Below are 17219 nucleotides of genomic sequence, written 5' to 3' on the forward strand. Positions count from 1 at the left end.
TTCCGCAATTTTTCCATTTGTAAAGGGGCATAAACATGATAAAGTATAACAACTCTAGAACGGTTGAAGTGACGCCACCAACTGTGTTTTGTGGTAGTTAGCATTGTTTGTAAGTTTCATAACATTTGGTTGAGGCAAACTAACATTAGAGAACGGAAACCAACTTTGGGACGTACTGACGGACAATGGTAACACTTAATGCCCCTCCCCTACGGGGAACATACAAATACATTTCAACTACACTTGTTATATTCAGGAAATAATGGGTGCAAATAATCAATTGCCAGTCCAGGTTATGGATTATTCTCTACTTTTGAAATATTAAATTTCATAAAAAAAAAAAGGTTTACACCAATGCCATTTGTTGCAAGACAAAAGAATCTATGCATGCTTTGGTAAATTCAATTAGAAATGTCAAAACTGACCAAAAATAACTTACACCAAATTGCAAGTCTAACTGTCTAATGAGCTATTAGACATAACTTTATATCAAAATCGAAAACTAAGCAACATGGTTTTATTACATAGAATGTTTTTAACAATGCATAACAAAAGTATTTTGAGAGTTATTTTCCATTTAGTAATGTTTATGGTCAATAAGTTAAATGTGCTGTGAAATCATATATAATATACACATCACAGTTTTTATCTATTTAGTCTCTTTAACAAACAAACAACATTGGTATGATTTTCTCTTCTAGCTAGCAATTATATTTAATGATAGCAGGTTTATTTTGTTTAATTATATAATAAGCAAAATAGTTCTATTGATTTATTTTTTCATGTTCGCCGAACTTCTATTATATTATTTCTATTTTTTTTAACAAATGTACAATATTGGTATGATTTTCTCTGCTTGCAATTTCTAGTAGTGTTAGTCCTCTCCATTTAATGTTACAATCTGCTTCATGTTTTAACATCAATTCAACAATCTCTATATGACCGTTATAGCAAGCTACCAATAAAGGGGATGCACCTGTTCTCATACACTTATTAATGACAGCCTTTTTGTTTATTAACATCTGTACTACTTCAGTATGTCCTTCCTGACAAGCCATGAACAGAGGTGATACTTCTTCATTATCACACTTATTAATGTCAGCCTTATTGTTTATTAACATCTGTACTACTTCAGTATGTCCTTTCTGACAAGCATATAACAGAGGTGATACTCCATCATTATCTCTACACTTATTAATGTCAGCCTTATTGTTTATTAACATCTGTACTACTTCAGTATGTCCTTTCCGACAAGCATATAACAGAGGTGATACTCCATCATTATCTCTACACTTATTAATGTCAGCCTTATTGTTTATTAACATCTGTACTACTTCAGTATGTCCTTTCTGACAAGCAATGAACAGAGGTGATGCTCCATTATTATCACACTTATTAATGTCAGCCTTATTGTTTATTAACATCTGTACTACTTCAGTATGTCTTTCCTGACAAGCAATGTACAGAGGTGATGCTCCATCATCTCTACACTTATTAATGTCAGCCTTGTTGGTAATTAACACCTGTACTACTTCAATATGTCCATTTTGACAAGCCAAGAACATAGGTGATGATCCAGTATGTCTACAATGGTTTACATTATTGGTACAATGACGTAAGCACCATGTAACCAGATCAATATCTCCTTTATAACAACACTGTATTAATGGAGTGTCTTGATTTTGTGTGTCATATAGACTTGCCAATTGTTTCTGTTTTGATATTTCTAAACCTTTTAAATGTACAAGGATTCTTTGTCTGAAGATTTGATCATTCATATTGATGTTACAGAAGACATCTACTATCTTTCCTCTCAACCAGTCATATATCAATCTATTTATATACATTTGCTGATATCTTTCTGATACATCTATTAAAAATTCATCTCTTTTGTCTTTTTTTTCAAAAACAAACCTTTCACGAATAAAATGACTTGAAGCATTATTAATTAAACAATAAATCATAACACTGCCAAAGTAAAAAGCAAGAAAGTCAAACAGCTTGTCATGAATAGTTCTGTACACTTCACCATCCTTTCTGATAAACGTACGAGTTAGTGAATCCAGCTCATCACGTATAACTAACCGGGATGTTCCTTTCACCACTTTACAAGCTTCATATGTGTTCTTTATAATTGTTTTGATATCTTTATCGACATCTTCTGTGAGCCATTCTTCTTTAATATGATTGTTAAACATAACACATAGAGCAAGTGCACAGTACTTGACATGCGCTCCCTCTGTTTGTATTTTATCTATCTCTTCTTTATAAACTGTAAATGGATTCTGAAAGAAATCTACAATTCTAAGATTAGTGTTTTTGCTGTACAATTGACATAAAAGAGGAAAACAGTCAAACATGTCATAAAATTCCCTGATCTTATAGGCGTTTGTTTTTAAGTAAAGTTCAGCAATAGATTGTTTTTCTGTTTCTAATAAGTGTTTATCTTCTGACAAAAGATTACATTCACAGGACTGATCAAAAGGTAAAGATTTCATTTTTTCATCCTTAAAAACCTGAAGTCTACAAGACATGATTAATTTGACTGGTTTTTTTCCTATTAATGTTTTGATTTTTTCCATCAAATTTTTCCAGCTTTCTAACTTCATAGGATTTATGGTATATGTTCCACAAAAGTCATCAACAACAAACAGGATTTTCTTACTTGGATTGTACCACTTGATAATTTTTTCAGGGTTCGTTACGGGTAAAATATCATAGCCGCCTTCTTGCATTCGTAAAGCAACATGACGCATCAATGATGATTTTCCTGTTCCCGAACTTCCGGTGACAACAACACAACTATTTTCTTTGATACATTTTAGTACATTCTTTGCTCCATTTGTTTCTATAAACATTTTGTCATCCTCTGTCCAAGTTTCTAATTCCTCTTTAATTTGACCTAAAAAGAAAGAATTTGATATTTCTTTAAAATTTACAATTATTTTGAGACTGACTTCTGTGATTTTGCCATACTGATATGTACTCATATACCTTATAAAATTTATAAAACTTTAGGACTTGAGCTTACATGATTAAAAGTTATTCCTCAATAAAAGATATAATGTGTTTTTGATCCAAACAATATCTTTTTTATAGAAAAAGCATTCTGTGAGTATTGCATGGCAATATTAGTCCCCTACCGGTTAAAAATTTATTGTATTAAAACAAAATTCTAACTTGATCTATAACTTGTCATGGTGTAAACTATATCATTGTATATTACAAATATCAAGTCAATAACTTCAAGAATGACCCAAAAAAAACGTGCGGAAAACTGATTATTTTAGAGAATTTTCTAACTCCAAGGACCATTACTCTGCACAAAATCATCAGACCGGAACAAAATTCAAATTTGAACTGTTAAACTTGTCATGACAAGAGTGCACACACTGAAATGTCTCACCTTCTTTTCTTATCATTGATATTATGTTGAAAGTCCTAAATATAAAGCTTTACTACAACTATCACATGAACTTAACTTGATCCAATAAAATGAGGTCACGGTCATATAAAACAGACAAGAAATACATGTGTGCGGGAATTTCTCGCTAAATTGAAGACCTGTTGGTGACCTTCTGCTGTTGTTTTTTCTATGGTCGGGTTGTTGTTTCTTTGACACATTCCCCATTTCCATTCTCAATTTTATGTACACATTACAATCATTCAATACACTAAGTATAGTTGACCTATTGCTTATAGTTTCTAAGAAACAGACTTAACCAAGAAAACTTAACATTGACTAATGAATCATGCAATTAAGGCCAAGGTCAGATGAACCATGCCAGGCAGACATGTGCAGCTTACAATTCTTCCATGCAACAAATATAGTTAACCTACATGTATTGCTTATAGTTTAAGAAAAACAGACCAAAATACAATAAAATGCTCCGCTGGGCGCAGCTTGATATGACCGCAGAGGTCGAACCCTGAACAGTTGGGGCAAGTATGGACACAACATTCAAGCTTGATACAGCTCTGAATTTGGATTGTGATTAAATATTTTACACAGCATAGGTTTCTGTCACAGAATGAATGTGGTCTAAGAACTTAAACATATTAAATTAACCTATTATGGTCCAATATCCAAAATTGAAATACATGGTCATTCAGCATATCAAAGAATACCAAGAATTAAATTTTTGATGAAATCAAACAAAGTTAAATTTTGGACCCTTTTGACCTCAATGTAGACCAATTTAATAACCGGGCCAAAACATCAACAAGAGTGCACACGCTGAAATGTCGCCTTCTTTACTAACGATTGATATTATTTTGATAGTCCTAAATATAAAGCTTTATGACAACTGTCACATAAACTTAACCAAAAAACTAAACATTCACCAATGAACCATGAAAATGAGGTCAAGGTCAGATGAACCATGCCAGGCAGGCATGTACAGCTAACAATTCTGCAATACAACAAATACAGTTGACCTATTGCTTATAGTTTAAGCGTTACAGACCAAACCAGATGCTCCGCAGGGCGAAGCTTTATACGACCGCAGAGTTTGAACCCTGAACATTGGGGAAAGAATGGACACAACATTCAAACTTGATACACCTCTGAATTTGGATTGTGATTAAATAGTTGACACAACACAGGTTTCTGACACATTATGAATGTGGTCCAAGAACTTAAAATTCAAAACTTTAAATTTTAAATTGGATTTTACCTATTATGGTCCAATATCCAAAATCTAAAAACATGGTTATAGATTCAGCATATCAAAGAATCCCAAGAATTCAATTTTTGATAAAATCAAATAAAGTTCAATTTTGCACCCTTTAGACCTCAATGTGGACCAATTTGATAACCGGGGCCTAAACATCAAAAATATAAATACATGGTTAGATTAAGCATATATCAAAGAACCCCAAATATACATTTTTGTGTTGAAATCAAACAAAAAAGTTTAATTTTGGACCCTTTAGACCTCAATGTGAACCAATTTGATAACCGGGGCCTAAACATCAAAAATATAAATACATGGTTAGATTAAGCATATATCAAAGAACCCCATATATACAATTTTTGTTGAAATCAAACAAAAAAGTTTAATTTTGGACCCCAATTTGGACCAACTTGAAAACTGGGCCTATAATCAAATATCTAAATACATGTTTAGATTCAGCAAATCAAAGAATCCCAAGGATTCAATTTTTGTTGATATCAAACAAAGTTTAATTTTGTGGACCACGATTTGGACCAACTTGAAAACTGGGCCCATAATAAAAATTATAAGTTCATGTTTAGATTCAACATATCAAAGAACCCCAAGGATTCAATTTTTGTTGGATCAAACTGATATAATTTTGGACCACGATTTGGACCAACTTGAAAACTGGGCCAATAATAAAAATTCTAAGTACATGTTTAGATTCAGCATATCAAAGAAACCCCAAGGATTCAATTTTTATTGAAATCAAACAAAGTTTAATTTTGAACCATGATTTGGACCAACTTGAAAACTGGGCCCATAATAAAATAAAAATCTAAGTACACGTTGAGATTCAGCATATCAAAGAACCTCAAGAATTCAATTATTGTTGAAATCAAACAAAGTTTAATTTGGACCCCAATTTGGACCAACTTGAAAACTGGGCCAATAATCAAAAATCTAAGTACAGGTTTAGATTCAGCATATCAAAGAACCCCAAGAATTCAATTTTTGTTAAAATCAAACTTAGTTAAATTTTGGACCCCAATTTGGACCTTAATATAGACCAATTTGAAAAAGGGACCAAAAATTAAAAATCTACATACATAGTTAGATTCGGCATATCAAAGAACCCCAATTATTTTTGATGAAATCAAACAAAGTTTAATTTTGGGCCCTTTGGGGCCCTTATTCCTAAACTGTTTGGACCAAACTCACAAAATCAATCCCAACCTTCCTTTACTGGTCATAAACCTTGTGTTTAAATTTCATAGAATTCTATTTACTAATATACTAAAGTTATGATGCGAAAACCAAGAAAAATGCTTATTTGGGCCTCTTGTTGGCCCTTAATTCCTAAACTGTTGGGACATCAACTCCGAAAATCAATCCCAAACTTCCTTTTGTGTTCATAAACCTTGCGTTTAAATTTCATTGATATCTATTTACTTATACTAAAATCATTGTGTGAAAACAAGAATAATGCTTATTTTGGCCCTTTTTTTGCCCCTAATTACTCAACTGTTGGGACCAAAACTCCCAAAATCAATCCCAACCTTCCTTTTTTGGTGATAAACCTTGTTTAAATTCCATATATTTTATTTTACTTATACTAAAGAAATTGTGCGAAAACCAAGAACAATGCTTATTTGGGCCCCTTATTCCTAAGCTGGTGGAACCAAAACTCCCAAAATCAATCCCAACCTTCCTTTTGTGGTCATAAACCTTGTGTTTAAATTTAATAGAGATCCATTCATTTAAACAAAAGTTATAGTACGAAAACCAATGTGTCTTTGGACAACGACCACAACGATGCCGACTTCATACCAATATACGACCACCAATTTTTCTTGCGGTCGTATAAAAACTTAACACTGAGCAATGAACCATGAAAAGGAGGTCAAGGTCAAATAAAACCTGGCAGAATAAAATGCACATCATAAAATATTTCCATACACCAAATATAGTTGACCTATTGCATATAGTGTTCGAAAAACAGACCAAAACAAAAATTCACTTTAACCACTGAACCATGAAAATGAGGTCAAGGTCAGATGACACCTGCCAGTTGGACATGTACACCTGACCATCATTCCATTAACTAAATATAGTAGACCTATTGCATTGTATTGCATACAGTATTAGAAAACAGTACAAAACACAAAAACTTAACTATAACCACTGAACCATGAAAATGAGGTCAAGGTCAGATGACACCTGCCAGTTGGACATGTACACCTGACAATCATTCCATACACCAAAAATAGTAGACCTATTGCTTATAGTATCTGAAAAAATGGACTTGACTACGAAAACCTAACCTTGTTCACTGATCCATGAAATGAGGTCGAGGTCAAGTGAAAACTATCTGACAGGCATGAGGACCTTGCAAGGTACATATACGAACATACCAAATATAGTTATCATATTACTCATATTAGGAGAGAAATTAAGAATACTAAAAATCCTCTAATTTTTTTTCAAGTAGTCACTGAACCATGAAAATGAGGTCAAGGACAATGGACATATAACAGACGGAAACTTCGTAACATACATGACATAGGGCATCTATATACAAAGTTAAGGAAGGGTCAAGGTCTTCTACCTTCTGAAATATTAAGCTTTTAAGAAGTCAGCTAACACCCCCGGCCGCTGCCACTGGATCACTATCCCTAAGTCCAGCTTTCTGAGACAGAAGTCGTAGGCTCAACAGAAATCAATAATTCATGACTGGGGAAGTAAATTATAAATGGGACAGATTTTTCTAAAATATTCAGGGTAGAAAAAGTTTGTTACGCTAACCATATTTCCCCTTTCAGTTTTTCTCAACTGGCTCTGGTTTTCCAGATACTTATCAAAACTGTAGTGTTCCCCCTATGTTAAATTTTTAGCCACAGTGGCCATGTTGATTGCTTAGACTGGAGGAAAATTTTAAACTATATAGTTGACATCCTTTACACATGATACATGAACAGACAATTTTTAATTTTAGTTTCTGGTGTATAATTCGGAGTTTTAGTCCAGTCAAACTAAGATTCAACCTCAAACTAATTGCAACAGAAAATGTTTAAGTTCTAATCTATAGCATTATGCCCTTGATATACACAGAAAAAAGTCCCATGAAATCTAACTTGAGGAAAACTCAAAATCAGCATTTTTATTTTCCTATGGGAATTAAACTTTGGAAGGGAGATAACTCCGCAAAAATGAGTCTTTTTTGGTCAGTTTTTGGTTGATTTTCTTGAAATTTATGTAAAGTATGATACTTTGATAGGGTTATAAGTTGATATTTGACTTAATTATATAATCTTCTGCTCGTGAAATGTACAAAACCGAAGTATTATGGGTAGTTTTATTTTTTTTGTGCATTTTCTATTAAAGAAATTGCAAATTTGAAGCTTTGTGACCACTTTGAAAAAATGATGTGAAAATTTGGTATTGTTTATATTTGTATATTATGTTTTTTCAGCATCTAACTTGTTTAAAGAAACTTTAAACCACAAAAAGAATAATACATGCTTAACTATTTTTTTATCAAATTTGAGATTCTTTACCTTGACATGTTGAAAAATTCAATAAATGGTCAACTAATGAATTACAAAATCTAGATTATAGCTTGATACAAGATATAAAACACCTTAAGAGTTGTTTGTTATACCCTAAAGACCGCTAAAAAATCAAGAATCAATACATTCTGATGAATAGAAGCGGTAAAGTTATAATTTTGTATCAATTTTTATTGATATTTCTGCCTTTTTTGAAAGAGTTATCTCCCTTTTCAATGCAAATCTACATAGGAATTTTAAATGGTGATTTGTTTAGTCCTCCTCAAAAAAGATTTTTTTGGGACTTTTTTCTGGTTATATTTGGGGTATAATTCTCAAGATTAAAACTTAAAAATCTTCTGTTGCAATTACTTTCAGGTTAGGGTCAAATTTATGCTAGATTGGCTGGACTATTTAGCATGAACTCCATTATCACTGTACTTGTATACATATATTTAAGGGCACAGCTGAAGGACACCTACAGGTGTGGGAGTTTCTCGCTACATTGAAGAACCATTGGTGGCCTTCGGTTGTTGTCTGCTCTATGGTCGGATTGTTGTCGCTTTGACACATTCCCCATTTCCTTTCTCAATTTTAAACTTTGGTTTCAATCAATTGAACAGTTTAACAGAAGAAGAGTTTTCAAGAAAAAATTAAAGACGACAGGCTTTAAGATAAAACAAAACTTAAATGTTACACTTATGTTCTATTTTTACTAATATCTGACAGCCATGTTGGTTTGTAGAGAGGATCACCAGACACATCTATGACAACTGGCCCAGTTATTAATTTTAAAGTAGAATGTTTTACACTTTACCTGACAACAGACAACAACTGACACCAAGTGACAACAATTGCTCCTTTGATGCTTTAGGTCAGGGGAGATATAAACCCAAAATACAAGAAATATAGTACATATTGAATGTAAATTCCCTTGTTTAACTCTACAACATTTGTCTAAATGATTATAATGTACCTCTGATGTTCCACGGTATTGGGTCTCTCAAAAGTTCTGTGACTTCCGTGTGTTCAGTCTGTAAACTACTGTGGGAAACTTGTAACTTCCTCAGATTTTCCGTCACTTCTGAGTGTTTTGTCCCCAAAATATCCACTGTTTGTCCTAATTCTTTTATCTTTTCCTGTGATTGTTTGATTTCCAACATAATTTCTTGATTGGACTGATCTAATATTTTAACCTTTAACTCTTGGCACTCTTGATTCATTGGCTGACCACCGAGTCTACTTACTGCCTAGAAAAATATTTTGAAAAAGAAAAGTATTCAATCAAAACTCCATATAACTCAAAATTAATGTTAACAGACTTTTTCATTAATGAATTTCACACCCATCTTACAAGAAAAATTAACATTTGAAGTCACTGAGGCAAGAGATAGGAAAAGCTCATACACTGCATGCATCCCTATATCATCTTCATTGAAAATTGTGAGGAAAAACAAATACATGTTGGATCAATGATTTTGAAACAAGAGGCTCTCAAGAGCCTGAATCGCTCACCTTAATTCTTTTGGTTAAATCTCTCATCAATGATTATTTTGGCTTTTCGATTTATTGAAAAGTTTTTGGATCGACCTATTTTCTTCAAAAGCAAAAAAAAAATCATTTTCTCCTATGTTCTATTTTAGCCATAGAAGCTATGTTTCTTGACATACAAGGAAATAAAATATAAAATTTATACTAGATACTATGAAACTCATTTAGCCTAAGTTTGGCTGAAATTGATACAGCAGTTTCAAAGGAGAAGATTTTTTAAAGTAAGTCAACATGATAAACAAATTGTGAAAAAAGTCTTTAAAGGGTAATAACTCCTTAAGGGGTCAATTGACAACTTTGGTCCGGTAGATCTTACTTTGCTGAACATTATTGCACACTTTACAATTTATCTCTATCTATAATAATATTCAAGATAATATCCAAAAACAGCAAAATTTCCTTAAAATTATCAATTCAGGGGCAACAACCCAACAACAGGTTGTCTGATTCATCTGAAAATTTCAGGGCAGATAGATCTTGACCTGATTAACAATATAACCCCATGTCAGATTTGCTCTAAATGCTTTGGTTTTTGAGTTATAAGCCAAAAACTGCATTTGCCCCCTATGTTCTATTTTTAAAAATGGCGACCATGTTTGTTGAAAGATCATAACTTCGGATACAATTTATAAACAAGATACCCTAGGGAACATTCAGTTAAAGTTTGGAAGTATTTGGGCCAGTAGTTTCAGAGGAGAAGATTTTTGTAAAAGATAACTAAGATTTACGAAAAATGGTTAAACATTGACTATAAAGGGCAATAACTCCTAAAGGGGTCAACTGACCATTTCGGTCATGTTGACTTTTTTGTAAATCTTACCTTGCTGAACATTATTGCTATATACAGTTTATCTCTATCTATAATAATATTCAAGATAATAACCAAAAACAGCAAAATTTCCTTAAAATTACCAATTCAGGGGCAGTAACCCAACAACAGGTTGTCTGATTCATCTGAAAATTTCAGGGCAGATAAATCTTGACCTGATAAACAATATTATCCCATGTCAGATTTTCTCTAAATGCTTTGGTTTTTGAGTTATAAGCCAAAAACTGCATTTGACCCCTATGTTCTATTTTTAGTAATGGCGACCATGTTTGTTGAAAGATCATAACTTCGGATACAATTTATAAACCAGATACACTAGGGAACATTCAGTTAAAGTTTAAAAGTATTTGGCCCAGTAGTTTCAGAGAAGAAGATTTTTGTAAAAGATAACTAAGATTTACGAAAAATGGTTAAACATTGAATATAAAGGGCAATAACTCCTAAAGGGGTCAATTGACCATTTCGGTCATGTTGACTTTTTTGTAAATCTTACTTTGCTGAACATTATTGCTATTTACAGTTTATCTCTATCTATAATAATATTCAAGATAATAACCGAAAACAGCAAAATTTCCTTAAAATTACCAATTCAGGGGCAGCAACCCAACAACGGGTTGTCTGATTCATCTGAAAATTTCAGGGCAGATAGATCTTGACCTGATAAACAATATTACCCCTGTCAGATTTGCTCTAAATGCTTTGGTTTTTGAGTTATAAGCCAAATAGTTATCAAAGGTACCAGGATTATAATTTAGTACGCCAGACGCGCGTTTCGTCTACATAAGACTCATCAGTGACGCTCATATCAAAATATTTATAAAGCCAAACAAGTAAAAAGTTGAAGAGCTTGAGGATCCAAAGGTTCAAAAAGTTGTGCCAAATACGGCTAAGGTAATCTATGCCTGGGATTAGAAAATCCTTAGTTTTTCGGTAAATTCAAAGTTTTGTATACAGGAAATTTATAAAATGACCACATTAATGATATTCATGCCAACACCGAAGTGTTGACTACTGGGCTGGTGATACCCTCGGGGACGAAACGTCCACCAGCAGTGGCATCGACCCAGTGGTGTAAATTGTTATCATAGGTACCAGGATTATAATTTAGTACGCCAGACGCGCGTTTCGTCTACATAAGACTCATCAGTGACGCTCATATCAAAATATTTATAAAGCCAAACAAGTAAAAAGTTGTAGAGCTTGCGGATCCAAAGGTTCAAAACTGCATTTGACCCCTATGTTCTATTTTTAGCAATGGCGACCATGTTTGTTGATAAATCAAAACCTCGGATACAATTTATAAACTAGATACGCTAAGGAACATTCAGTTGAAGTTTGGAAGTATTTGGTCCAGTAGTTTCAGAGGAGAAGATTTTTGCATTAGTTTACGACGACAGACGACAGACGACGGACGACGGACGCCAAGTGATGGCATAAGCTCACTTGGCCCTTCGGGCCAGGTGAGCTAAAAAGGCAACCATTAACATTTTCACTTGCGGTAGATCCCCTGGGCCCTTCATAACCTGTCAGTGATATTGTATATAAAATCACTCATACTTAAGTTATGTAACACTTACATTAGAAATATTACTCCATGCTGTATTGAAATCACCAGTGGCCATTTTGTTACTATCATGATGGGCTAATATATTCCTGTACCATTTAATCCTTGCTAGATCAGCTCCTGGAGTTGTCTCTACTTGTAGTGGAAGTCTGTCAAAGCCATTGATTGGTTGAGTTACAGATGTCAAGTTTCTGATTAAGCAAATCATCAATGTTACATCAAATGTTGTTGAAACGGGTCCACCTATAACATCGAAAGAATTATAATCAATAACATCTATAACATCAAAAGTAATAAAATCGGGTACACCGATAACATCAAAAATATTTGAATTAAGTTCACCTGTAACATCTGACGTGATAGAATCAGGTACACCTATAACATCAAAAATATTGAAATTAAAAGTAAAATCACAAAAATACTGAACTCATATTGGAAAATCCCTAATCACATGGCAAAATCAAATGACAAAACACATAAAAAAGAAATGGACAAGAAATGTCGTATTCCTGACTTGTTACAGGCATTTTCGAATGTAGAAAATGGTGGATTATTTTCCTTGCACTAGATAATTATTTTGTTTAAACTGAAATAAAATTTTTAAATATACCATATATGCAACAGTATATTACCATAGGATGAAGATGAAGAAGAAGAAAGAAGCAACATTTTGAGGTGAATTCAATTACACATATACTCTCCACAGTGGCGGATCTCTGCCCCCTGCCCCCCCTGACCCCCCTGAATCCGCCTCTGGCAGATTCCAAAAAGAAATGAAAATTTCCGTAAAAAAAAAACAAATTAAAAAAAATAATACTAACTGTTATTTGAATGATAATGTGTGACTGTCTTTTTGAATAGAAATGTTAAATAAAGCAAGAAAACCAATTATTGGATATGATTGTTTCATTAAAAGTAAAAATGATCAAAACAAGTTGAAAAATGTGAAATGTTTGACGGAAATAACTTCCCTTTTTTTACACAAGGTTCATGTGTTACGATGCTTCAAGTTGACTCTGGTATAATGGTTTTTATTAGTGTATTTTGTTTATTGAAACATAGATATAGCAATATGTGGTGTGTGTACCAATGAGACAACTCTCCATCCAAATAACAATTTAAAAAGTAAACCATTATAGGTTAAAGTACGGCCTTCAACACGGAGCCTTGGCTCACACCGAACAATAAGCTATAAAGGGGCCCAAAATTACTAGTGTAAAACCATTCAAACGGGAAAACCAACGGTCTAATCCCTGTTTCCAAATCTTTTGTTTTTCTTTTGTTAAAAACATCTGTGATATATTTTTTTTTCAATTTCAAATACCTTACTTATTAGATGCGCGTCTGTCAATAAATGCTATGATAGCAACAGGTTCATAAAATCTTGCCACATCATTGTAGGTACTTATATAAGCCTATTTACATCGTATTTCATAATGTACATTAAACATACACATTTAGAATCTTATAATTTACTTTATTTAATCATAAGTTTTATCAATTCTGTTCCTAACATAATTTCTGTCAAACTTGTCATTTTATGTTAGCAACATTTGGATGTGCTACAAATTAGAGTTATATGTCCTGGGTTGAAATCTTTTTAAATTTCAGGCAGCGGTATTTCGCAGGAGTTCTTCTTATGATTTTCAACTAGGATAAGATCTCCAATGTTGGTTGAAAATCGCAAATATGCCATGATTTACTTCAAAACTTTATTCGTCTAATAGATTTTTGTTGCCGATTTGGAAATTTATTTTATTCAATCGATGATAGGTGTAAAAGAAACCGTCATTTTAGTCCCGCATTTTAAATTTAGAGACAAATAACGTGAAGTTTTGTTAGTTTATCGCTACAATAAAGAAACATTATCATATATGTCAGATGAATTTTAATGTAGACTTTCATAAAATAAATCCAGATTTAACATATTTGTGTGTAAGATTTAGAAAATCTTATTGAGTCAAACTAAAAAGGTTGATTGATTTTTGGTTGCTTGTTTAACGTCCAGTGGCAGATATTTCATGCATGTTCAGAACGATACACACTGAATAGGAAATCATATTGTGACCTACATGTATTTATATTCGTCTTCGTTTAACGTCCAGTTATTGCAGTTAAATTAATATTTTTATTGTGTATGGATATATAACATGTACAAACATACCATTTCTTGGAAACAACAGATTCCATTGAGCCTGGTTCAAAACTCTCTTTAATTTTAAATCCTGAAGAGTGTTGTAGTTTGTATTCAGTGTTGAAGGTAGATGAGTAGGTGGAAATTCTCTATCAAAATAAGTACGGACTGCTCTTGGTGAAACTCCTTTCAATAACAAAGCTAATCGTACATAATTCTCTTCTTCTTCCAAGAGGGGAGCCATTATTCTAACAATCTTTGTACTTACAATTGAAACACGGAGTATAAAATTCTCGATTTATGGTCTATACTGTCCTGAAAAATAATAACATGTCTTAACACAATATTTTAAAATACTATCTACTTGCATGGGAAGACTCAAAATTATATTTCGTGACTTTAGATCACCATGCTGTATGATTTCCATCAATACGGTGTTGTCAGTTTAGAGCTGTATAAATCCCAAACATAAAAAACATAAAAAAATTCAAACTAAAGAACAATATTATACACCACATTGCCAAAGCTGCCATATCACACTTTTGTTTTGTGGTAATTAAACTCATCATATATACCAGGACTACATTGTGTATATACGCCAGACGTGCGTAAGCATTGTCTTTAAGTTTAATAACATTTAGTTAAGGTAAACTCAAGTTAGAGAACGAAAACTATTTATGTGACGTAGGGACGGATGAAGACGGACAAGGGTAGAACTTAATGCCCCCTCCGCCACGGCGGGGCCATGAACAAAATATATTTCAATCAGCACAGTGAAGTAAAACGTGTTGATTCAAGAGAAAAATTGGATAATCAAGTATTATTTCTAGTTATTCTGACGGAAAGAAACAAATCATGAAAATAGAGGGTAAAGTCCTTTCCACTTTTAATAGCATGTCCTACATTCTTAAAACAGTTCCAGGTTATGTAGTCAACATATCAAGAATCTTTAGGTGGCAGTCCACTATTATTTGTAAAGATTTTGACAATACATGGATTAGAGTTTATGTTATAGATAATGCATATTTTAAGGTTTTTCTTGTCGTAGAACTCACCGAGGGGTGTCAGGATTGATCAAATAAAAGACCGACCGGAGGGAGGTCTTTCTTTGAACAATCCTGACACCCTGAGGTGTGTTCTACGACAAGAAAAACCTTAAAATATGCATTATCTGACTTATATACCGTCAAAAAAATATTAATCTTATAAAGATTTGTAAAATTTAGTATACTATTTTACCGACACCACTAAAGTGGGATATTCCTTTCTAATGCGTTTAGGTTTTAATACGCCCTGCGGCTCATTTAGAACGTGAAATAAAACTCACAAAATAATTTAGATATAAACCTTTAACAAATTGTTATCCATACACAATAAAAATATTAATTTAACTGCAATAACTGGACGTTAAACGAAGACGAATATAAATACATGTAGGTCACAATATGATTTCCTATTCAGTGTGTATCGTTCTGAACATGCATGAAATATCTGCCACTGGACGTTAAACAAGCAACCAAAAATCAATCAACCTTTTTAGTTTGACTCAATAAGATTTTCTAAATCTTACACACAAATATGTTAAATCTGGATTTATTTTATGAAAGTCTACATTAAAATTCATCTGACATATATGATAATGTTTCTTTATTGTAGCGATAAACTAACAAAACTTCACGTTATTTGTCTCTAAATTTAAAATGCGGGACTAAAATGACGGTTTCTTTTACACCTATCATCGATTGAATAAAATAAATTTCCAAATCGGCAACAAAAATCTATTAGACGAATAAAGTTTTGAAGTAAATCATAGTAAATTATAGATTGCATGTTTATCAAGGAAAATAATTACCTCACACAGGTCATTATTTTATGCCTTGGAGCATATATCATTGAAACATTGTATCGTCCGTGTTGATTCTGAAAAAGAATGACCTGTCGTTCTGAAAGAAAATAACTCCATATAGGTATATAACTTTAAGTTAAACGAAGTTTCTCATTGATGAATCGTGTGAATTAATTTAAATTATGTCCCCTTAGTGTTATCCTTCTTCCCTTAAAGAACCGAGGGTCCGCAGTGGTATAACTTTTGGTCCACGGTACTAAATTTCAGTTAATAAATCGTAAATGACGTGTAAAATTATTTTTTCCTGCGATATAACATGCCAGGTGATATGTAACTCTTGAACTCTTCGTCAAAATATTTATAAATATCAACAATTAATGAGCTCTAATAATCATATTGTTCTTGAAAAACTTTGTAGATTTATAAAAAATTATAAATGTGAGGGTCACTCCTCCTGGTTAGTTTGTAATTTAATGTTTATGTTTGTATTATTCACATGTGCTTCAATATTTAATGTATCTGTTTATATATTCTCTGTAACTATGTAACTTGTAGTTTATGAGAAATAAAATTTATTCATTCATAACCAGAAAGTTGATCGCTTACACAGCGAAACCGATTTACCTTGTAATATTATTCGTTTGTGTTTAAAAGGATATGGAGATTATTACTGACGTCCGATAACAATTATATGGCTTCACTATCTACCCAAGCGCTGCTCAATGATCTTATCCGAAATCTTAATTTAGACTCAATGCCGACAGCTGTCCACGTGCAAATAATTGTTTATACTTTATAAAAAATAATTGTTGGTGTATTACATAATAATAATAATCGACAATTATGCATACTTTTATTCTATATGAAGCAAGTTGTTCAAGCTAGCAATCGCATCCTGGCTCCTTGGATGGGTCTCCCTTCTCTTTTACAACAATAAAAATTATGTTTTTAACAGCAAGTTTTCTACCAGTTTAGCATAGTTAATTTGATGATTTTTACTAATCAGCCAAAATTAAGCTGAGCACTAAATTGACTTCTTATGACAGTCACGGCCTAGGTACATTCAATAAGGTTCTGTCATCATAGTTA

The 17219-nt window shown here is 32.6% G+C and overlaps 1 protein-coding gene across 1 annotated transcript; it reads right to left on the reverse strand.

Annotated features, from left to right (window-relative positions):
* Positions 1-527: 527 nt before the first annotated feature.
* LOC134681327 (uncharacterized) lies at positions 528-14561 on the reverse strand. Its single transcript, XM_063540908.1, has 4 exons — positions 14315-14561; positions 12164-12393; positions 9183-9456; positions 528-2902 (listed from the first exon to the last, which is right to left on the reverse strand). The coding sequence occupies exons 1-4, from the start codon at positions 14526-14528 to the stop codon at positions 801-803; spliced, it is 2820 nt and encodes a 939-aa protein (XP_063396978.1). The 5' UTR covers positions 14529-14561; the 3' UTR covers positions 528-800.
* Positions 14562-17219: the final 2658 nt, after the last annotated feature.

This window comes from Mytilus trossulus, chromosome 8, assembly GCF_036588685.1.
Source record: "Mytilus trossulus isolate FHL-02 chromosome 8, PNRI_Mtr1.1.1.hap1, whole genome shotgun sequence".
Classification (NCBI taxonomy): domain Eukaryota; kingdom Metazoa; phylum Mollusca; class Bivalvia; order Mytilida; family Mytilidae; genus Mytilus; species Mytilus trossulus.

Excerpts from the sequence above, each read along its gene's own strand:
- LOC134681327 (XM_063540908.1), bottom strand. The coding sequence starts at position 14,528 with ATGGCTCCCCTCTTGGAAGAAGAAGAGAATTATGTACGATTAGCTTTG. Across the intron at positions 12,394-14,314 it reads TCTGTTGTTTCCAAGAAATG|GTGGACCCGTTTCAACAACA; the intron begins GTATGTTTGTAC and ends TCGATGTTATAG. Across the intron at positions 9,457-12,163 it reads CATGGAGTAATATTTCTAAT|GCAGTAAGTAGACTCGGTGG; the intron begins GTAAGTGTTACA and ends ATATTTTTCTAG.